The sequence below is a fragment of the Trachurus trachurus genome, assembly GCF_905171665.1.
Source record: "Trachurus trachurus genome assembly, chromosome: 22".
Lineage (NCBI taxonomy): Eukaryota > Metazoa > Chordata > Actinopteri > Carangiformes > Carangidae > Trachurus > Trachurus trachurus.
Genome location: NC_139907.1, coordinates 4591325 through 4614630, shown reverse-complemented (window position 1 = coordinate 4614630; position 23306 = coordinate 4591325). Strand labels below are relative to the sequence as shown.

The window sequence follows — 23306 nt, the reverse complement described above, 5'->3', positions numbered from 1 at the left end:
ATGTTGTGTCCTGTTTTTTCTCTTGCAGGCAGCACATGGACGAGTATAAGGCTGCCTGTCCCAAAGAGGTGGAGGAGTTCAAGAGAGAGGTGACGCTGCTCATCACCAGGTTCCTGCAGAGCATGGAGGAGCAGTTCAAAGTGGAGGTCCAGGTAGATTCAAGATTCAAGATTCAAGAAGTTTATTGTTACATAGATGTACAAGTACGTACATTGTGAGAAGCTTGGGTTGGGTAGACGCTCCACAATATGCATAATAAATAAAAAAGAGACAATAAGGTAGGATAACGGATCACTGATCAATCATCAATCCTCCATTTTTGTTTCCTCAAAACCAGCAGTCGTTTTCTTTTGTGGTTTGTAAAAGAGGAAATGGAAAGAGGATACTCCTTTCCTGAACCTCCTCTGTACCAGCAGCACAATATTGTACAACGATAAATCAGAAGTGAAAACAGGACGTAAGTCAATGTGGTAAATTGCCAACCAGGCGTGAACTAACAGTGTCTTGGTGAGATGCCCGACCAAGAGAAGGCAAGGGAGGTAATTGGTAACTTCCTCAACAATGAATGTTTGGGTAATACTGTATATGGTTTAGCTTTGGCACCACAGGTTAGGTTAGAGGAACAAGTTTTACCTCCATCACACAGAAACTATAACTTTCTAAGTATTTGGCGTTCTCCTATCTGTATCCACAATCTGTCAACAGTGCTAAACGGCCAATTTTACACCTACAAAGCACTTGTTCGCAGAGGTGGGGACTTGGACTCGAGCCTTGAGACTTGACTTGGACTCGAGTCCTGATTTTGATGACTTAAGACTTGCTTGATCAAATCAAAAAAAGACTTGAGACTCTACTTGGACTTAACCCTCTTGACTTGAAATTCGAGTCAAATATTAAAATATTTTAAAAAGTGTCACATCAATGTTATACTGTAGCAGCCAGCCAGAGATGTTCTACGTATATAGAACCCAATCCTGTTATCAGTCTTGGCTGTATAATTAAAAAAAAAAAGATACGAAAGATATCTCTCAATTTATTTCAATTTTAAATAGCTTTATTGGCATGAGAAAGCAGTGCTTATATTGACAAAGCATATCACAATGAAATATTAATAAAAATAAACAGATGAATAAGTGGCAGAACATTAACAATAAAATATAAACAACTTAACAATTGAGCCGTGGTCATGGTCTTTACGTATCATTAGTTATAATCGATTTGTTTGGGACTCGAAACAAAAATCTTAGGTCTTGGACTTGACTTGGGACTTGAGAGCAAAGACTTGAGACTCTACTTAGACTTGCAACAATGTCTCCCACCTTTCTCCCACCTCTGCTTGTTTGTATCCGATCAACAGTACAAAGCGCAAAAAGATTTTCTGTTTCCCGCTACATGTTGAATAAAAGCAGCTTTTCTTCACTATTTCAAAAGCCAGCATCCGTGATTGGTTGGTATTTTTTGTTTTACCGGTGACGACCCTCCCACTGTCTTGGAGGATGGTCATCAGCTCATGGCAATTCACCGGGGCCTTTCGTGCTTTGAACACCAGCCCCACGTTTTCTCCTTCCAACATCAGACATTGATTTATTTTAGCATCATCTTTTTCCTCTGCACAACTTGTTGTCTTCCAAACTGCACTGCTGATTGTCATATCGTATAAATTGTTTGTGTTAAGCGCAGCCTCTGGACTAGTTTCTTGTCTCAAGGCTGTCGACAGAAGAAATGACTGAAATGAACATGCACAAATAGTTTTTTTTCTTATTATACACAGATACTGCCTGGAAAATACTAATATTAATCCTGAAATGTTTCTACTTTTTGTTGACTCAAATACTTGCAAATATTTCATGGGACATGACCTGTTGACCTTTGCTCACCTCCCACATTCTTTCATTATTTTTGTTTTCTTGTTTTACCTTAATAATAATTAAAAATCCCAAACTTGAACAATGAACAATATGAACAAACATAGGGAAATGAAAATGAATGAAGAAATTCATTGCATCATTTTCTTTTTTATATGCGAACTCATCCAATCCACCCTGCAGCTGGACTTGCTAATGAAAAGGTGGCAAACAGTAATGCAGTGAAGCTTGAGTGGAGAATAAAGCACTGACTTTGGTATCTCAAATGGGAAAGTTAAAAACGTTTTTAAAAATAGCATCCCCTTGTGTTGTTGTGTAGTTGTAATGTTGATCCTGGTTGGAGTTTTCCAGTCTGACTCATCTGTCCGTATTGTTTCTGCAGGTGTACCTGAGAAGAATGATGACCAGGAAGTGGCTGACCAATGATGAAGACTTCAGTCAGCTTTACAAGCAGACAGAACGGCTTTCCCAGCACTGCGCTCTCATGAGGCCTCCTCACGCCCAGGTGAGGAAAACAACACCAGCTGATAATTCTTTACAGCGAACTCATTAGACAATATACACACAATAATGGCACCAGTCATGCAATCATGATTGGCTGCTCTCCAAAGAAAATAATCTGATATATTTTCCAGTCAGGGCCAAATCATTATTGGTATTTTCCCCTCATTAGTCGAACCAGATATAGAACCGAGGCCTTTGGTTAAAAAAAATCACATGAACAGGTGGTTTAATGTTTGTTTCGTTGTATTTATAAGACGATAGGCTACTTTGTTTAATGAGCACAAAAGCTGAAGAAGATGGAAAAGAAAAATAATTCATTGTTAAAGCTTCTCTCTATAATCGCTTCGGAGATCTGCAGCAGGGGAAGTCTTTATTTACTTTTCGTCGACCCTCTTGGAAGTTCCAGTGAATCAATCTGGGCACCATTGTTTTTGGCCGGATGCTGCCACTGCAGAAAACATCTCGGTTAGATGTGTGAACTCCTGGCAACTCTTGGGACAAATGAATACGTGGAAGTGGAGGTGTCGGCTCAGATGATCTGAAAGCTGCTGATCATGTGATGGACGAATAAAGACCCAAATGTCTCCTGACTTCATTTAACATTTCCCCTTTTTTGTGCCTGTCCTGTTTTTGTGCCACATCCCTCCTTACTGTATGTGTGTGTGTGTGTGTGTGTGTGTGTGTGTGTGTGTGTGTGTGTTTGCATGGGTGTGTGTGTGTATATGTTTCCTGGCAACAGGAGTTTGCGAGCCGCCTCCACTACCACGTGGTGAAGGAATACATCGGCCAGCTGATGAAGAACAACTACTCTTGCAAGAACCAGAAACACGAGACGGCGGCAGGAAAGATCCGTGGACAGTGGTCTAAACTTTGTCTTGTGTTTGACGAAATGGTAAAAAAAACAAAAAAAACGTTATACTCCTTAATCAACATCAACAGCCTCTCTGTTTGGTCTGCACATTGTCTGACTAGATGTTATATAAAAGTAGATTTTTGCAGCTTTGAGGTACAAACCTCAAATCATTTGTTTTCAGAGTTTGCATTAAAAACATATGAATTGGGTATCAGCTCATAGCCCCTCTTAAAAAAGGAGAAGAACAAGTACTAAGCTCTTTTACCTACCACACTTACCCTTAAACTATGATTATAGATTATATTACCTATAACAATGCATCATCATTTATTGGTTGATTATATTTTGTATCAGTTCTGGATCTGCAAATTTACTGAAGTTCTCAGATAAATCAATATATGTACATTTGTCACTGAAATGTGGATCAAAAGTGTAAATAACAGAGAATAAAGATACCCAAGAAAAATACAACTGTCTAAAATCAGAAGCTACTCAATGCAGTTCTTTTAGTCGAATTACTGTCTGACTGCGATGGCAATGAGCTGAAGTAAATGGTCCGGAAATAGTTTGATTATTCAATAATTAATCCAAAAGCAAAGATTGGAGAAGTAATTTGAACAGTGTTTTAAAAGAATTATAATCATATGTAAAGTCAGCAGCAGTTCACTCATTGTTTCTTCTGTTGTAGGAGACGACTCATGAGTGGCTTCAGTCAGTGGGAGACGACCTGAGTGTTATCATCGGACAGAAAGACAAGAAGGACATAAAGAGCCACCTTGAGCCTTTAGTGACAAAATACCCCGACTTCAGGTGAGCATGAATAGTAAATCCTACAAAAAATGTTTTTAAAAGGCTACTCTCTTGTATTCTTTGGTAGATAGATAGCCTAGGTAGATAGATCCCATGATGCTCTAGTGACTGATGTAGGGAGTCACTGGTCTAAAATCTACAAAACGTTTGGTTTGTAGGCTACCAGTTGGTCGAAACACCACAAGTATGATGAAGGAAAAAGACTCTGCCAACACGGCGCTAATTAGCTGGACAAATGGAGGTCAACATGAACATGTTGATTAAAGTCCAACATCTTGGTTAGCATGCTAATGTGCTAACAAAATAGAGCTAAAATGTTGATTTTATGTTCAGTATCTTAGTTAGCATCATGCTAACATGCTCACATCAACTGGGCAAAAGTGTTTCTAATCATGTTCAACATCTTGGTTAGCATGTTGATATGCTCACAATGGCAGAGCGCTAACACGTTCATGTTCAACATCTTAGCTAACATGCTAACACATAAAGTGCATGAACTTTCTCAGGTTTTTGAATGAGACAAAAACATCTACAGTGTTTTTTTTGTTTGTTTTTTACAAAAGTAAATAGCCTACATAAATACAAAGTTAAAGTTGAAGATGTCACAATGTCACAAGACTTTGACTCATATCAGCTGTAGTTGAAACATGCACAAGCTTCAGAGGAAAACTCAGGTTTGTGGGGGTGTGGTGGGGATGACGCTTGGCCCTCAAGGTTAGTAGCTAAACATAAATAGGAAACACAGGATAATAGTAGTTGAGGTCTGTGTTGGTCCAGTGGTTTATGAACCAAGGAGGACAAAGTCACATGGATCAACAAAGGAGAGGGGGTTTCCCTTGTAGCACTGCACAGGTTTTCATAAGACCTGTCTGTTAAAATGAAACTTACAAGGAAGTCATTATGTCTGTTTTGAAAGAAAGTGGTTTGGAGTTGAACATCGCAAAATCAACAAAAACACACGAAAAAAAAAAAAAATCCAAAATGAGGACATTTCCAACATCCTGATTTTCATTTCTTTTTGAAAGACTAAAAATGTGCCGAAGCTTCCTCTTTGTGATTGTGTCAGTAGTTGCTTCTGTTAAGAGAGACAGAAGCAACTTGAACAGATTCAAGTGGAACAGGTTACCTTACCTTACCCCCTTTTTTTGGACTATAATGAGCCAAACTAGATGTAAAACATTATCACCATGAGAACAAGGACATGAATTAGTAACTGTTTTACCCAAAACAGAGCAGAGATCATTTGGCTGCATCCAATGTTTATGTAAAAACTGAGGAAGATCAAGCCCAAACAAAGGCAACATCTTTAAGGTGATTGTCAAGATTTTTAAGTCTGACGCAGATGGTGTAATATAATAATGTAATATTATGATTAAACTGAAATGTATGTCATTAATGTGCTGAATGAACCGGGGTTAGTGGCCTTGAGAAGATGGTGTTGACCTCTGCTCTGAAATCACGGGTTTCAAACTGCTGACACGTGAGGGCATTACTCAATCAAACCGGCCCAAGACTATGCAACAGCGTCAATGCTGAACTGAAATCTAGGAAATACATTCAAAAAGCACTTCCACATTTGATTAAAAAAAACTCATGGACTTTTTATCCATCATAATCTCCACTCAGACCATGTTTCCTCCATCAGTGTCTCCTTTAGAAACACTGAACAGTCTTTAACAGTGGAGAAGAATCAAAGTCTTCATATTTTAAAGGAAAATATCAGCTCTACACTGAGCAGTGTGGAGGAAACTCCCTCTATGTCATGCACAAAACAATCTACTGCCACACATCCTCTACATTGTTGACATTAGACTGACCCTGTTCCCTACATAGTAGCCTACTGGTAATTGCTTTTAGTTGATCTTTCTTATTCAACTGTTAAATTACTTGACAGCAACAGATGGAAACACATTGTTTTCAAGTAAAGATTGAAAGGCCAGATACAGTAGCTTATCAAAGAAAACATTTTCTCAACTCACACGTGCACTCAAACCATGTTTCCTCAACTAGGCTAATGTGTTAATAATCATGTTTACCATCTTGGTTAGCATGCTGCTATGCTCACAGTGACAGAGATCTAACAGGTTCATGTTCAACACCTTAGCTAACATGCTCACAATGACAGGGTTAATATGTTGATGTTCATTTTAAAGGTCCCATATTATGCAAAATGCACTTTAGAGCGGTTTTCTATCAATAATATGCATCCCCGGCCTGTCTACAATCCCCCCTGGTATGGAAAAAGTTCATCCTCTCCCTTTTTTGCTTTCTCTGTCTTTAGAAAATGTGTGCTTAAACAGGCCAGTTGAAGATCTGTCTGTCGGTGACGCCACCCCCTAGGTTGGTGGCACCGCCCCAGGTGAAGGTTTGCCACGCCTGAAGAAATTTTCTAAACCGTGCCATTTTTTTCCCCACTTGTTAACATAGCTGTGGTTAAACAATGGCGAATGTACGACCTGGAAGAAGCGGTTGCTCTGTTGTTGGCTGCACACACAGCGCCAAAGTCATCAGATATCACCACATTTCAATCAATAAATGTTTTAAAATGAACAACTAGGCAAGTCTGGTCGCTTTTCCGCTGTCGCCGCCCCCTCGCTTTATTTACGTAAATGTGGTGATTTCAGTACATAGCCCAGCTCCTCCTCACTTTTCATTCAAACAAACTAATGCCACTGCCACAGTTGTAAAATTTCATCAATGAGACCAGCATTAAATCTCCTAAAAATAATTGAACCAGCCAGCGGTAAACCTCTAAAAGCATGCGGATACGTTACTTCGCTCGTTTTCTCCTCCGGGAGGAGGAGATGTCCGTGCCGGCAGATCAGCTCAGTAGAGCGGCTGCTGCTGCTGCTGACAGCCGCTGCCACGGTCCCGGGTCGGGGCTCGCACAGACTCTGCACTTCTCCCAGGGCAGACATCGGAGCAAACTGACCAGACTCTGGATTAAACTTTCTCGCATGAAAAAATATTAAAACTGTGACGTGTTAACAGTGATAAAGCCAGAATTAAAACAGGGTTTTAGCAGCTTCTATGGCTGTTCATTTGCCGCGAAACGGCGACAGCCGATGCTAATTTCTGTTAGCCCGTCTATGAGGTTTCACATTATACGTTAGCATTGAGCTAAGCGGACTTTATGCTTAGTTGTGATACTGGCTGTGTGTGTTTTGAACGTTGTTTCAAGCCTGGTTTGGGACTATTGTGAGCTACATGAACCACGAGACCGCACTGGCGGCGACGTCAAGAGCTGTCGCCACGCTGTTATATCAATCGCTCTGGCCATAGTGATACATCCACCCATAAACATTAGCCCATGCTACCGTTAGCCACATCCTGTCCCTGAGGCAGAATCTTTCCTACTATGGCCACGCCAAGACCCGCCTTACTAGGCCTCTGATTGGCTGAGAGGGGCAAGGCAAGGCTGTGACAGACGGAGCTCATTAACATTTAAAGGTACAGGCACAGAAACAGCTTGTTCTCAGCAGAGCTCATTTGAGCGACTTTGAGACAGCTGCCATTCAGGACCACGGATCAGTTTGGGGCAATACATTTCGAATACAGTTTAGTTGGACGTCTGACAGCTGAGTGAAATTGATTAAAAAGAGTATAATATGGGACCTTTAAACATCTTGATTAGCATGCTAACACATCAGTGCTTGAACTTTCTATGGTTTATCAATGAAACAAAAACATCTACAGTGTTTATTGCAAAACTAAATAAATGTCAGTAAAACAGAAAAAAAGAGAAGTTACAGATAAGCAGACCTTGGAAAGCATATGAGGAACCTCAATTTAGTTTGACATTGTAAAAATAAGCAGCTGTCCACTCAGACCATGTTTCCTCCATCAGTGTCTCCTTCAGAAACACTGAACAGTCTTCAACAGTGGAGAAGAAACAAAGTCTTCCCACCAGTTTCCTGCTCTGGAGGAAACATCTTCACTCTTCATCGTGGGCAGCGAGACCAAACTCTTTAGAAACACACTTCTCAAGTCAACGACTAAAGAAATGATCCCTGAAAGTATAGTCTTGGTTTGTTCTGGATGTTTCTCAGGCTCTTGTATCTACAGACGACCACTTTGACTCCTGGTGGTTTCATTTTGCTTCTGGCTTCTATGCCGCCTACCATCAGCTTCTTCATCTAGTGCTAAATCATAAGAATCAGTGACGCCAAACTTAACATCAATTAGCACCAGGAGGTTTCTTCTTAACGTTATTGTATCATGGGTCGGCTGCTGATAATATATCAGGTCTTTTCAGAAAGATTTGAGAAACTGAACACTTGATTTTCACTGGTGAAGTTTCCACCACAGAGAAAGTGTGTTTTTAACATTTAAGTTAAGCCTTGAAATCATAGTTATAGAGAAAGGTTGGACAGATGCACTAGAGATGAAGGATAAAAAAAAAGTTGACCAGGAAAAGAGATCAAAGTTAAAGAAAAACAGCAATTAAAGAGCATATCTCTGCAATTTAAGGGTTAGGTAAGCAGAGACTAATGAGGCAAAGTTAAATCTGTTTGTTGTTTGACATTGTAAAAATAAGCAGCTGTCCACTCAGACCATGTTTCCTCCATCAGTGTCTCCTTCAGAAACACTGAACAGTCTTCAACAGTGGAGAAGAAACAAAGTCTTCCCACCAGTTTCCTGCTCTGAAGGAAACATCTTCACTCTTCATCGTGGGCAGCGAGACCAAACTCTTTAGAAACACATTTCTCAAGTCAACAACTATAGAAATGATCCCTGAAAGTATAGTCTTGGTTTGTTCTGGATGTTTCTCAGGCTCTTGTATCTACAGACGACCACTTTGACTCCTGGTGGTCTCATGAGGACCAGGAGGACACGCCTCCTACAATCACAGCTTCTTTATCTCGTGCTAAACTTATTAGAACTAAATCATATGAATCAGTGACGTCAAATTTCACATCAATTAGCAGCAGGTTTCTTATTATAACGTTGGTGTGTCATGAGTCGGTTGCAGAAAGTGTATCAGGTCTTTTCAAAAATGATTTGGAGACGACGAAGATTTGAGAAACTGAACAGTTGATTTTCATTGGTGAATTTTCCAATAAAGAGAAAAAACTGTTTTAACATGTAAGTAAACCCTAGAAATCCTATTATCGTTCATATAAAGAAAGATTGGACGGATCCAGTAGAGATGAAGAGATGAAGGGTAAGAAAAGTGGCACAAATGTCAGTGAAACAGGAAAAGAGATCAAAAGCAGAGACGTTCAAGAAAAACAGCATTTAGGTAAGCAGAGACTAATGAGGCAAAGTTAAATCTGTTTGTTGTTCAACATTGTAAAAATAAGCAGCTGTCCACTCAGACCATGTTTCCTCCATCAGTGTCTCCTTCAGAAACACTGAACAGTCTTCAACAGTGGAGAAGAAACAAAGTCTTCCCACCAGTTTCCTGCTCTGAAGGAAACATCTTCACTCTTCATCGTGGGCAGCGAGACAAAACTCTTTAGAAACACATTTCTCAAGTCAACAACTAAAGAAATGATCCCTGAAAGTATAGTCTTGGTTTGTTCTGGATGTTTCTCAGGCTCTTGTATCTACAGACGACCACTTTGACTCCTGGTGGTCTCATGAGGACCAGGAGGACACACCTCCAACAATCAGTGATGAAAGTGACTTGTTTTTGCAGATCATATCGACAGCACTGGGAGGCTTCTTTAGATGTAAATGTAAATCTGTCTCTGATTCTGTGATTAGACATGTTGTTGTCTCCAGACATATTAAACCTTAGAACCTCATCTACGCTATGTTAATATTACATTAAACAACATCAAAGAACTCTAGTTGAGCTTGTTGTGTGGTAAACACTGATTCTGGTGCAGACCAAACTCCAAAAGCAGCACAACCAGTTACATAAACTGGAGGTGGTGATACATTAAACCATTCGTTTCCCCAACCACGCGTCCTTTATTGGTTGTTGCGAGTCACCGAGGACACGATGAATGGTCATGGAAATTAAAGGCAACATTGAAATGACATTGAATGTTTCAGAGCAGAGATTATGCATAAAACCTTTGAGGTCATTTGCTGTCCTGTTACCTGGATCAGGAAAATACACTCCATGTTCAAGTCAAACCAAAATGACTTTACTGATAGAGCACATTAAAAAAAAGATGCAATTTATAAATCTATCAGTGTTAAAGCTGTGATAGTAGAAGGCGTAGAAACCAGGAGTAGGATTAGAAACCACCGGGAGTCAAAGTGGTCGTCTGTAGATACAAGAGCCTGAGAAACATCCAGAACAAACCAAGACTATACTTTCAGGGATCATTTCTATAGTTGTTGACTTGAGAAATGTCTTTCTAAAGAGTTTGGTCTCGCTGCCCACGATGAAGAGTGAAGATGTTTCCTTCAGAGCAGGAAACTGGTGGGAAGACTTTGTTTCTTCTCCACTGTTGAAGACTGTTCAGTGTTTCTGAAGGAGACACTGATGGAGGAAACATGGTCTGAGTGGACAGCTGTGTGATTTTTCCAGTGTCAAACAACAAACAGATTTGATTTTGCCTCATTAGTCTCTGCTTGCCTAAAATGCAGAGATATGCTCTTTTAATTGCATTTTTTCTTTAACTTTGATCTCTTTTCCTTGTCAACTTTTTTAAATCATTCATCTCTACTGCATCTGTCCAACCTTTCTCTATAACTATGATTTCTAGGCTAAACTTAAATGTTAAAAACACACTTTCTCTATGTTGGAGAATTCCCCAGTGAAAATTAAGTGTTCAGTTTCTCAAATCTTTCTGAAAAGGCCTGATATATTATCTGCAGCCGACCCATGATACAATAACGTTAAGAATCGATGTTAAGTTTGCCGTCACTGATTTGTGATGGTAGGCGGCATAGAAGCCAGAAGCAAAACTAAACCACCAGGAGTCAAAGTGGTCGTCTGTAGATACAAGAGCCTGAGAAACATCCAGAACAAACCAAGACTATACTTTCAGGGATCATTTCTATAGTTGCTGACTTGAGAAATGTGTTTCTAAAGAGTTTTGTCTCGCTGCCCACGATGAAGAGTGAAGATGTTTCCTTCAGAGCAGGAAACTGGTGGGAAGACTTTGTTTCTTCTCCACTGTTGAAGACTGTTCAGTGTTTCTGAAGGAGACACTGATGGAGGAAACATGGTCTGAGTGGACAGCTGCTTAATTTAGATTAAAGAAAAAGTCAAAATAACATACATTTTCATATATACTTTCCAAGTTCTCCAATAATCCAATGATTGAAGAAGTTCTGAGAAGAAAATCCCTTGGTTTTCCTTCACTTGGACTTGGAGGAGGTGTTGGGTGTTAGTCATGTTGGAGAGTAAACGTCCATTTACATTAGCACCAGATTTGTTTCAGCTTTATGTTATTTACTTTTAGGTCAGATTTGATTCTGGTTTGGTGTCAGTTTGTCTTTGGCATGTTCATTTTCCATCTCCATCAGCCCTGCTGGATGTTTCAGACTTATCAGCTGATATCACACCAACTTCTCTACAGTGAAGACCAACATTTTCCCAGAGGAGAAAGTCCAGCAATGACTCAACAAACCTCCATGAATTAGTCAATGAAGAGACAGACGTGTTGCCATGTGTTTGAAAACCTTTAAGTCTCTTTCTGCTTAGAAAGACAGAAACACAATTCCTGTGGATGATGAAGCTGCAGACAAAACTGTGATTGTAGGAGGCGTGTCCTCCTGGTCCTCATGAGACCACCAGGAGTCAAAGTGGTCGTCTGTAGATACAAGAGCCTGAGAAACATCCAGAACAAACCAAGACTATACTTTCAGGGATCATTTCTATAGTTATTGACTTGAGAAATGTGTTTCTAAAGAGTTTGGTCTCGCTGCCCACGATGATGAGTGAAGATGTTTCCTTCAGAGCAGGAAACTGGTGGGAAGACTTTGTTTCTTCTCCACTCTTGAAGACTGTTCAGTGTTTCTGAAGGAGACACTGATGGAGGAAACATGGTCTGAGTGGAGAGTTGTTTATTTTTACAATGTCAAACAACAAACATATTTGACTTTGCCTCTTAAGCCTCTACTTGCTTAAATTGCAGAGATATGCTCTTTTAATTGCTGTTTTTCTTCAACTTTGATCTCTTTTCCTGGTCAACTTTTTTTTATCCATCATCTCTAGTGCATCTGTCCAACCTCTCTCTATAACTATGATTTCTAGGCTTAACTTAAATGTTAAAACCACACTTTCTCTATGTTGGAAACTTCACCAGTGAAAATCAAGTGTTCAATTTCTCAAATCTTTCTGAAAAGACCATATTATCTGCAGCCAACCCATGATACAATAACGTTAAGAATTGATGTTAAGTTTGGCGTCACTGATTTGTGATGGTAGGCGGCATAGAAGCCAGAAGCAAAACTAAACCACCAGGAGTCAAAGTGTTCGTCTGTAGATACGAGAGCCTGGGAAACATCCAGAACAAACCAAGACTATACTTTCAGGGATCATTTCTATAGTTGTTGACTTGAGAAATGTGTTTCTAAAGAGTTTGGTCTCGCTGCCCACGATGAAGAGTGAAGATGTTTCCTTCAGAGCAGGAAACTGGTGGGAAGACTTTGTTTCTTCTCCACTGTTGAAGACTGTTCAGTGTTTCTGAAGGAGACACTGATGGAGGAAACATGGTCTGAGTGGACAGCTGCTTATTTTTACAATGTCAAACAACAAACAGATTATGTTTTGCCATAGTCTCTGCTTGCTTAAATTGCAGAGATATGCTCTTTAATTGCTGTTTTTCTTCAACTTTGATCTCTTTTCCTGGTCAACTTTTTTTTATCCTTCATCTCTAGTGCATCTGTCCAATCTTTCTCTATAACTATGATTTCTAGGCTAAACTTAAATGTTAAAAACACACTTTCTCGATGTTGGAAACTTCACCAGTGAAAATCAAGTGTTCAGTTTCTCAAATCTTTCTGAAAACACCTGATATATTATCTGCAACCGAACTATGATACAGTAACGTTAAGAATTGATGTTAAGTTTGGCGTCACCGATTCATATGATTTAGCACTAGATGAAGAAGCTGATGGTAGGCGGCATAGAAGCCAGAAGCAAAACTAAACCACCAGGAGTCAAAGTGGTCGTCTGTAGATACAAGAGCCTGAGAAACATCCAGAACAAACCAAGACTATACTTTCAGGGATCATTTCTATAGTTGTTGACTTGAGAACTGTGTTTCTAAAGAGTTTGGTCTCGCTGCCCACGATGAAGAGTGAAGATGTTTCCTTCAGAGCAGGAAACTGGTGGGAAGACTTTGTTTCTTCTCCACTGTTGAATACTGTTCAGTGTTTCTGAAGGAGACACTGATGGAGGAAACATGGTCTGAGTGGACAGCTGCTTATTTTTACAATGTCAAACTAAATTGAGGTTTCTCATATGCTTTCCAAGGTCTGCCAATCTGTAACTTATCTTTTTTTTTCTGTTTTACTGACATTTATTTAGTTTTGCAATAAACACTGTAGATGTTTCTGTTTCATTGATAAACCATAGAAAGTTCAAGCACTGATGTGTAATTAGCATGCTAACCAAGATGTTTAAAATGAACATAAACCTACTGTATTAACTCTGTCATTGTGAGTATGTTAGCAAAGGTGTTGAACATGAACCTGTTAGATCTCTGTCACTGTGCTAACCAAGACATCAGTGTTGATTTGATGTCATGGTTAGCAATAGGCTATTGCCAATAGCCTATTAACAAAACAGAGCTAATTAACTCTGTTTAGTGAATGCTAACCAAGATATTGGAAATTAACATCATGTTAACGTTGACCTCCATTTGTCCAGCTCATTAGTGCTAATTGGTTTAGTGTGAATATGTTTCACAGCACAAAACTGTTGAGAAGACTTTGTTTCTTCTCCACTGTTGAAAACTGTTGTTTCTGAAGCAGACACTATGTTTTAGGTATGAGTTGAGAAAATGTTTTCTTTGATAAGCTATCTGGCCTTACAATCTTTACTTGAAAACAATGTGTTTCCATCTGTTGCTGTCAAGTAATCTAACAGCTGAATAAGAAGGGAACTCGTGCCAGTCTAATGTCAACAATGTAGAGGATGTGTGGCATTAGATTGTTTTGTGCATGAAATTGAGGGAGTTTCCTCCACTGGTCACTGTAGAGCTGATGTTTTCCTTTAAAATATGATTTATGAGTTGTTCACTACCTGTGTTTTCATGGCACTTTGCTGCTTTTATATACAGACCAACATCTCCACCTCACAGGAAAAAAAACTAAAAAACTTTTGAGATCTTTTGGATGGAAACACTCCTGATTAAACCAGTGGCAATGTTAGAGTCCAGTGTCTTTCTGGGATAAAGTACACCTGTTTAGTGAAGAGTGAAAACAGGTCCAAGTCTGCACGAGTCAAATCGGATGATAGGATAACACCTGTCAACATATTACTATAACTTTTGATTATTTCAGTGGATAACAGACTTTTTCATCCCTTACAGTAACTGAACTGGAGATACACATGCATATTTATTTGTACAAACATGAAGGGGGGTGTGGGGGCAAAAACCTCCCACACGGGTTGGCTGGTGTTCGGCTGCAGAGATTCATCTGGCAGCATAAGTGGAAACATCTGTTACAGTGACGTTGGCTGTGTTTAGTTTTTATGGCGTTTGCTTCTTTGCCATGTAGAGTTAAAGGGTAAAAAACAAAATTTTGCAACAGTTCTCTGAGGATTTTGTCTGAAAATACACACTAAAGTTACAGTTCTGTTGGCTATCACCTCCCTCTACAGTACAACACAATTGGTCTGGTGCTGTGTGCTGTCTGGGTTAGTTACATTTGATTCAATATATTTGTGTGAACGCTGCCGTGTTTAATGTGAGTCCCCAGCAACACATTCCTGGGATTGCAAACTGCACTCGGAGCGAAGCCACTCAGGGATCTGGCTACGATAAAAAGTCAAGCTGTTTCCACGACGAGCACAGATAACTAAAAAAGTCTGATCATGAAATATAGACACAGGCATAAACTGATGGAAAACTACTGGATTAGATGTAAGAAAAGCTTTAGCTGAGCTTTTACTTTACACATTTTGATGTGAACTCCACAGCATACTGTATCTCTACAGTTTAAGCAAGCAGAAAGTAATGAGGCAAAGTTAAATCTGTTATTTGACATTGAAAAAAATAAGCAGCTGTCCACTCAGACCATGTTTCCTCCATCAGTGTCTCCTTCAGAAACACTGAACAGTCTTCAACAGTGGAGAAGAAACAAAGTCTTCCCACCAGTTTCCTGCTCTGAAGGAAACATCTTCACTCTTCATCGTGGGCAGCGAGACCAAACTCTTTAGAAACACATTTCTCAAGTCAACAACTAAAGAAATGATCCCTGAAAGTATAGTCTTGGTTTGTTCTGGATGTTTCTCAGGCTCTTGTATCTACAGACGACCACTTTGACTCCTGGTGGTTTAGTTTTGCTTCTGGCTATATGCCGCCTACCATCACAGCTTCTTCATCTAGTGCTGAATGATATGAATCGGTGATGCCAAACTTAACATAAATTAGCTTGGTTTCTTAACGTTATTGTATCATGGGTCGGCTGCTGATAATATATCAGGTCTTTTCAGAAAGATTTGAGAAACTGAACAGTTGATTTTCACTTGTGAAGTTTCCAACATAGAGAAAGTGTGTTTTTAACATCTAGGTTAGGCCTAGAAATTAAAGTTATAGAGAAAGGTTGGACAGATGCAGGAGAGATTAAGTATAAAAAAAAGTTGACCTGGAAAAGGGATCAAAGTTAAAGAAAAACAGCAATTAAAGAGTATATCTCTGCAATTTAAGCAAGTAGAGACTGATGAGGCAAAGTTAAAGCAGAAGTAAGCGATCTGGTCGTTTTGGCTAACTTCTTGTCAGCCGATGGAGTTAGCAGTCCCCGCCCTCGTCCCTACGTCACCACATTCACGCGCATCCCTTGGCTGCACACACAGAGAGGGCCGCCCCTTTATGCCGTTCTCTCTCCTCATTGGATAAAGGTTGTAGGATACAAGGAAAGTTTTCTCCTCAGTTTACAGCAGAGCAGAGTGACTGACAGACCCGTGTTTCAGACCAAACACTCTATATAAGTGATTGCTGTCGGAAGATATAACTATTCAAGACTTATATTAACACAAATATTCCACTTACTTCTGCTTTAAATCTGTTTGTTGTTTGACATTGTAAAAATAAGCAGCTGTCCACTCAGACCACGTTTCCTCCATCAGTGTCTCCTTCAGAAACACTGAACAGTCTTCAACAGTGGAGAAGAAAGAAAGTCTTCCCACCAGTTTCCTGCTCTGAAGGAAACATCTTCACTCTTCATCGTGGGCAGCGAGACCAAACTCTTTAGAAACACATTTCTCAAGTCAACAACTAAAGAAATGATCCCTGAAAGTATAGTCTTGGTTTGTTCTGGATGTTTCTCAGGCTCTTGTATCTACAGACGACCACTTTGACTCCTGGTGGTTTAGTCCTGCTTCTGGCTATATGCCGCCTACTATCACAGCTTCTTTATCTGGTGCTAAACTTATTAAAACTAAATCATATGAATCAGTGACGTCAATCTTCACATCAATTAGCACTAACAAGCTGGACAAATGGAGATGAACATTATCATGTTGATGTTCATGTCCAATGCCATGGTTAGCATGCTAACATGCTCACATCAACTGGGCTCTAGGGGTGGGCGGATCGATTTAAAATATCGATAGTATCGATACTAACGTTGGTATTGGGTAATGATTGATACTTGTGTGATGAGATCGATTCTTAAGCTTCAGTTTCTCTTCTGTACAACTCCAGGCATTTACAGAGTGACCGACTGGCTGTACAACACCGCTCTTTTCTCACTTCACTAATGCTCAATTAGCCCCTCCCCTTCCCCCCCCCCACTCACTCACTGCGAGGCGAGCAGCGCACTGCTGTGGCTGCATGATGGCAGAGCGGAAGAGGAGCGCCATTTGGATATATGAATGTCCAGGTAGCTTATAGTGAAGTGAAAGTAAGATTTAGTCATCTCCAGCATTAGATAGGCTAATGTTATTTTTCAGTGTAATTGGTCATCACAGTAATTTAGCAGACTGAATAATAGACTATTCAGACAGTCACATAGGGAATATATTCAGCCAGTTGAAATAAAACTAAATGAATTATTTCACTGGAACTGAAAAACAGATATGCTACCTACAAAAAAATATAGAGATGGTAGTAGTAAAAAGTATGGGTATTGGTATCGGTATCGGTATCGGCAATACTGGCCCTGTATTTACTTGGTATTGGATCGATACCAAATTTTGCAGTATCGCACAGCCCTACTGGGCTCAGGTGTTAATCATGTTCAATGTCTTGATTGGCATGTTAACACATCAGTGTTTGAGCTTTCTAAGGTTTTTGAATGGAACATAAACATCTAGTGTTTATTACAAAACTAAATGGCATTACAACAGGAAAAGAGATCAAAGTAATGTAAAGTTAAAGATAAGCAGACTTTGGAAAGAAAATGAGAAAACTCATTTCAGTTAAACATTGAAAAAAATAAGCAGCTGTCCACTCAGACCATGTTTCCTCCATCAGTGTCTCCTTCAGAAACACTGAACAGTCTTCAACAGTGGAGAAGAAACAAAGTCTTCCCACCAGTTTCTTGCTCTGAAGGAAACATCTTCACTCTTCATCGTGGGCAGCGAGACCAAACTCTTTAGAAACACATTTCTCAAGTCAACAACTATAGAAATGATCCCTGAAAGTATAGTCTTGGTTTGTTTTAGATGTTTCTCAAGCTCTTGTATCTACAGACGACCACTTTGACTCCTGGTGGTTTCTAATCCTACTCCTGGTTTCTACGCCTCCTATCACAGCTTTAACACTGACAGATTTACAAATTGCATTTTTTTTTAATGAGCTCTATCAGTAAAGTCATTTTGGTTTGACTTGAACATGGAGGAGGCGTATTTTCCTCAAACTTTACATCAATTAGCAGCAGGTTTCTTATAACGTTGGTGTGTCATGAGTCGGCTGCAGAAAATGTTTTAAGTCTTTTCAAAAAGATTTGGAGACGACAAAGATTTGAGAAACTGTATGCTTGATTTGCATTAGTGAATTCTCCAAAATAGAGAAAATACAGTTTCCACGTTTAAGTGGATCTTAGAAATTCTAGTATTGTTAATTTTAAGAAACGTTAACTCCATCAAGAGATGAAGGATAAGAAAATTAGTCCATATATCAGTAACAAAGCTTAAAGAATGGGGACATTGAAAAGAAAACCAGATCCCAGAAAGCATATAAAAAGCTCTTTTTAATTTAACAGTTTTAAATTAAGCAGCTGTCCACTCAGACCATGTTTCCTCCATCAGTGTCTCCTTCAGAAACACTGCACAGTCTTCAACAGTGGAGAAAAATCAAAGTCGTCCCACCAGTTTCCTGCTCTGAAGGAAACATCTTCACTCTTCATCGTGGGCAGCGAGACCAAACTCTTTAGAAACACATTTCTCAAGTCAACAACTACAGAAATGATCCCTGAAAGTATAGTCTTGGTTTGTTCTGGATGTTTCTCAGGCTCTTGTATCTACAGACGACCACTTTGACTCCTGGTGGTCTCATGAGGACCAGGAGGACACGACTCCTACTATCTGATGCTAAACTTATTAAAACTAAATCATATGAATCAGTGACGTCAACCTTCACATCAATTAGCACTAACAAGCTGGACAAATGGAGATGAACATTATCATGTTGACGTTCATGTCCAATGTCATGGTTAGCATGCTAACATGCTCACATCAACTGGGCTCAGGTGTTAATAATCATGTTCAATGTCTGGATTGGCATGCTACAGTAACACATCAGTGTTTGAACTTTTCTAAGGGTTTTCAATTAAACATAAACATCTAGTGTTTATATTACAAAACTAAATGTCATTACAACAGGAAAAGAGATCAAAGAAAAGCAAAGTTAAAGATGAGCAGACCTTGGAAAGCAAATGAGAAAACTCATTTTAGTTAAACATTGAAAAAATTAAGAAGCTGTCCACTCAGACCATGTTTCCTCCATCAGAGTCTCCTTCAGAAACACTGAACAGTCTTCAAGAGTGGAGAAGAAACAAAGTCTTCCCACCAGTTTCCTGCTCTGAAGGAAACATCTTCACTCTTCATCGTGGGCAGCGAGACCAAACTCTTTAGAAACACATTTCTCAAGTCAACAACTATAGAAATGATCCCTGAAAGTATAGTCTTGGTTTGTTCTGGATGTTTCTCAGGCTCTTGTATCTACAGACGACCACTTTGACTCCTGGTGGTCTCATGAGGACCAGGAGGACACGCCTCCTACTATCACAGCTTCGTTATCTGGTGCTAAACTTATTAGAACTAAATCATATGAATCAGTGACGTCAAACTTTACATCAATTAGCAGCAGGTTTATTATAACGTTGGTGTGTCATGAGTCGGCTGCAGAAAATGTTTTAAGTCTTTTCAAAATGATTTGGAGACGACGAAGATTTGAGAAACTGTACGCTTGATTTACATTAGTGAATTTTCGAAAATAGAGAAAATACAGTTTCCACAATTAAGTGGATCTTAGAAATTCTAGTATTGTTCATTTTAAGAAATGTTAGATCCGTAAAGAGATGAAGGATAAAAAAATGTGTCCATATATCAGTAACAGAGCTTAAAGAATGGCGACATTCAGACATCCCAGAAAGCATATAAAAACCGCTTTTTAATTTAACAGTTTTAAATTAAGCAGCTGTCCACTCAGACCATGTTTCCTCCACCAGTGTCTCCTTCAGAAACACTGAACAGTCTTCAAGAGTGGAGAAGAAACAAAGTCTTCCCACCAGTTTCCTGCTCTGAAGGAAACATCTTCACTCTTCATCGTGGGCAGCGAGACCAAACTCTTTAGAAACACATTTCTCAAGTCAACAACTATAGAAATGATCCCTGAAAGTATAGTCTTGGCTTGTTCTGGATGTTTCTCAGGCTCTTGTATCTACAGACGACCACTTTGACTCCTGGTGGTCTCATGAGGACCAGGAGGACACGCCTCTTCTAATGTGTAACATTATTTTTGGCTGCATTGCTCAGGAAATGTTGATAAAACCTTCAGAAACTGCTGCTGCTGTTGTGGCTTTTCAGCTTTTCAGCTTCATGAGCGTGAAACTGACCAACATTTTGTGTCTTTGCTCTTCTCCACCTGCAGCAAGGAACACCTGATCGCCATCCTGAACTTCCGAGGCTTGGTGAGCGGCCTGCTGAAAGGCCGAGAGCGCCGTCAAATCCTACGGAAATTCAAGCAGCTGAAGAGAGCGCACAGCAGCGACACGAGCGTAGACAAAAGCCACGTTTTATTTCGGAACATGCCTGTGACCATCAACAGGGACCGTCTGTCCAATCTGTGTCCTGGCTGCTTCGGCCTCGTGCTGCCAAACAACTGAGGAAACACGACGGAGGTTACGTTGTATGAGGACGACAGGCAGCTCACGATGGAAATCTGAGACATTTACATTTCATCTGCTGTGATTCACCACCGGCAACTAAACTCCAACTGTCTATTTTGTACAGAATAGCTGTAATTTTCCTTTCAAACGAAACTTTTATTTTCAAATTCTGTATTGTGTATTATCTATTCTAGTGATAAGAGTTGTTAATAATACTGTAATATGAGGAAAAATAACCCTTATTTTGGTAGCACCTTTCAAAACTAAAGAAGGTGCTTTGTGAAATATAGTAATATATAATATAGGTGCAAAGAGAGCACATGTACATATTTAATAGATATCAGGGTCATATTGAGAGATTTACAAGTTTGTGCAATAAAGAAACTTTAAAGAAAAACTCAAACCTCCCAGAGGTTAATGAGGGCCATTAAAAAAAACAATCGTTAACACTGTAGATATTTGATTAACAAAACGTTAATCAAATATCTACAGTGTCCAGATGCTCCAGGAATAGATCGATTTATGATTTACATCCTAGGAACTAAACTCTCACGCAAATGTGATGGATTGTGGCATGTAAGGAAATTGGGAGGAACTGCAGGGATTATTTGTGGGAAAGAAAACACTGGTGAAATGATCTGGATGAGATTCAGTGTTTCTACTAAACTGTCCTTTCATGACCTCTGTTGACAATGGGAAAATTAATGCGAAAAATTTGGTTAAAAAGTGATACAAATGACTTAAAACACATTGTAACCCTGCAAAAATGAAAATAATTTGTTGTTGTTATATCTCACAGGAAAATGTTGAAATTTCACCTGTTACCACTTTAGAAGTCTTACAAAACTCATGCATGACACATGTGGTGGTGCAACAGCATTGTGAGGAATTGGGATGATTGTTCTGTGGGAAATAAAACACTCACTCATGGATCTGGATGAAATTCACTGTTTGTGGGGGAGGGAGCGTTGAGAAACTTCACATCTCACAGTCGATTTGATGCCAACAACTTTGCCCTGAGGAGGATTTTTCTCAACAGCTCTACTCTCTGCAGTGACTTTGGACTTTTTTCTTCTGCATCTTTTCGGGCGGCCGTGTTGGACCTTGGTCTGAAGCCACGAACCTGTCGTTTGCTCTTGAGCAAAGAAACTGAAGCTTATTTTTCTGAACTGTGAATATACTGTAAAGGGTGTGAGCTCCTGAAGCTGCTGCAGAATATGAGCAGTTTTAATTGTGAAATCTGTGTGAAATCTGTTTTTTCGTGTTCTTATGTCATCACAACTGCAGCAAACCAGCTGGGAATGTGACTGGTTTTCATGTGTGATCATTCAGTGTTTGTGTTTTTGTACATTGTTAATGAATCTGTGAATCTTTAATTTGTGCAGCCAAACCCAGAGATGTTGGTTGGAGAGATGATGTGAAAGTTTCCATCATCTCATGTGTTGGTGTTTCATATAAAGCACTGTGTGAAAGTATATTCAGAGTATGTATATAAACATTTACTGTAAATAAGTTTAAATAAAAATGTAATTGTCAGTGAGGTTGATCTCGCTGAATTAAAAAAAAAAAGTGGTGCAGATTGTTTTTTGGGTTTCATTACTCTCTGGTAAACACCTGCAAAGTTGGGTTGTGCTTTCCTTTGAATGAAAAAGTCCCTGATATCAACTGAAATAGCTAAAAGAAAAATCCCAGTATTACCAGTACTTCCTATTTATACAAATCCTGGCACAAAGTGATAAATTACCAATTGAACAGTGCAGTCACTGTGGATTATTATTATTATATACGGTGCAAATAAGTTCAGGATGTGACTGTGAGCGGAGATGGGACATCACACTACTAGCCTTTTTAAAGAAACTTACATAAATCAAAGTTGGAAACTGCCCAATAATGAATCTCCTGAAAATGCCAAAAACTGCAGTTCCTCATGTGACCACTTGAGGCTCCAACAGTGAGACAAACCCATTGGACAATTCCCACTGACTCCAGAGTTAAAATCCTTAAACTGAACTTCACAGTTAAGTAAACATCTGTGCTTACAGCCTTTGCACTTCACAGGTGTCTGCTTTTCTGTGATTGATATAATGGAGACTAAGGCCACTACTACCACTAGTATTACTACTACTACTAGTACTGCTGCCAATACTAAAATAACAAGGGAAGTGTGTAGTAGTTAGAGGACTAGTTTGAAAACTAAAGGCTAAACTAAAGGCACAGTAGATTTACTGCACACAGACTGAAGATAACAACGGCAAACACTGAAGGAAACTTAATAACATGAGTCATAGTGAGCTCACTCTGAGAGATAACAGTGAATTGTATCTTTAATCCATGTGGAACAGGGAGGTCAACAACAGGTTAGTAATAACAGGGAAAAAAGCACAAATGATAAAAAGTTGGAAAAGTTTGAAGTCTGTTGGAAGAAGATGCCAAACATGAGTAGGCGTTTTATCACACACTGTATCCATAACTTTGATATTGTTGGGAATGTGTTAGTCCGGAGGTTGAGTAATAATGGGCAGCAGCACCACGAGCCTTACAGTAAAGGAGCAGTTATCACAGGTTTGGTCACTGCTCCTTTACTGTAAGGCATGTTTGAAAGACTGAAAGGTGAATAATGTCTCCTGATCGGCTTTGTTAAATCCTCTGAACCTACACACTCACTGGTGTGAGTTAGCAGAAAGATAATCTGGACGTGAAACGCCGAATTACTGTAACTCAGATAAGCCTGAAACATGACTGTACAGGGAAGAGAAGAATGTGTTAAGAGTAAGATGGCGAAATATATTCTCACATTGCAAAATATATCTGAAGAAAAACCTAAGTACTGGAAGTAGAAGTAGAAGTAGAACTTTAGAATAGCA

The 23306-nt window shown here is 39.4% G+C and overlaps 1 protein-coding gene across 1 annotated transcript in view; it reads left to right on the top strand.

The window, feature by feature from the left end:
* Positions 1-22011, top strand: part of exoc3l4 (exocyst complex component 3-like 4) — a gene marked incomplete at its 5' end in the record, with an annotated part of 51585 nt that extends 29574 nt beyond the window's left edge. Inside the window, 5 exons of the mRNA XM_083998524.1 lie at positions 29-152; positions 2248-2370; positions 3109-3261; positions 3911-4032; positions 20205-22011. Coding sequence (XP_083854650.1) covers positions 29-152; positions 2248-2370; positions 3109-3261; positions 3911-4032; positions 20205-20439 — 757 coding nt within the window. The 3' untranslated portion in view covers positions 20440-22011. The remainder of the gene's footprint in view (positions 1-28; positions 153-2247; positions 2371-3108; positions 3262-3910; positions 4033-20204) is intronic.
* Positions 22012-23306: the final 1295 nt, after the last annotated feature.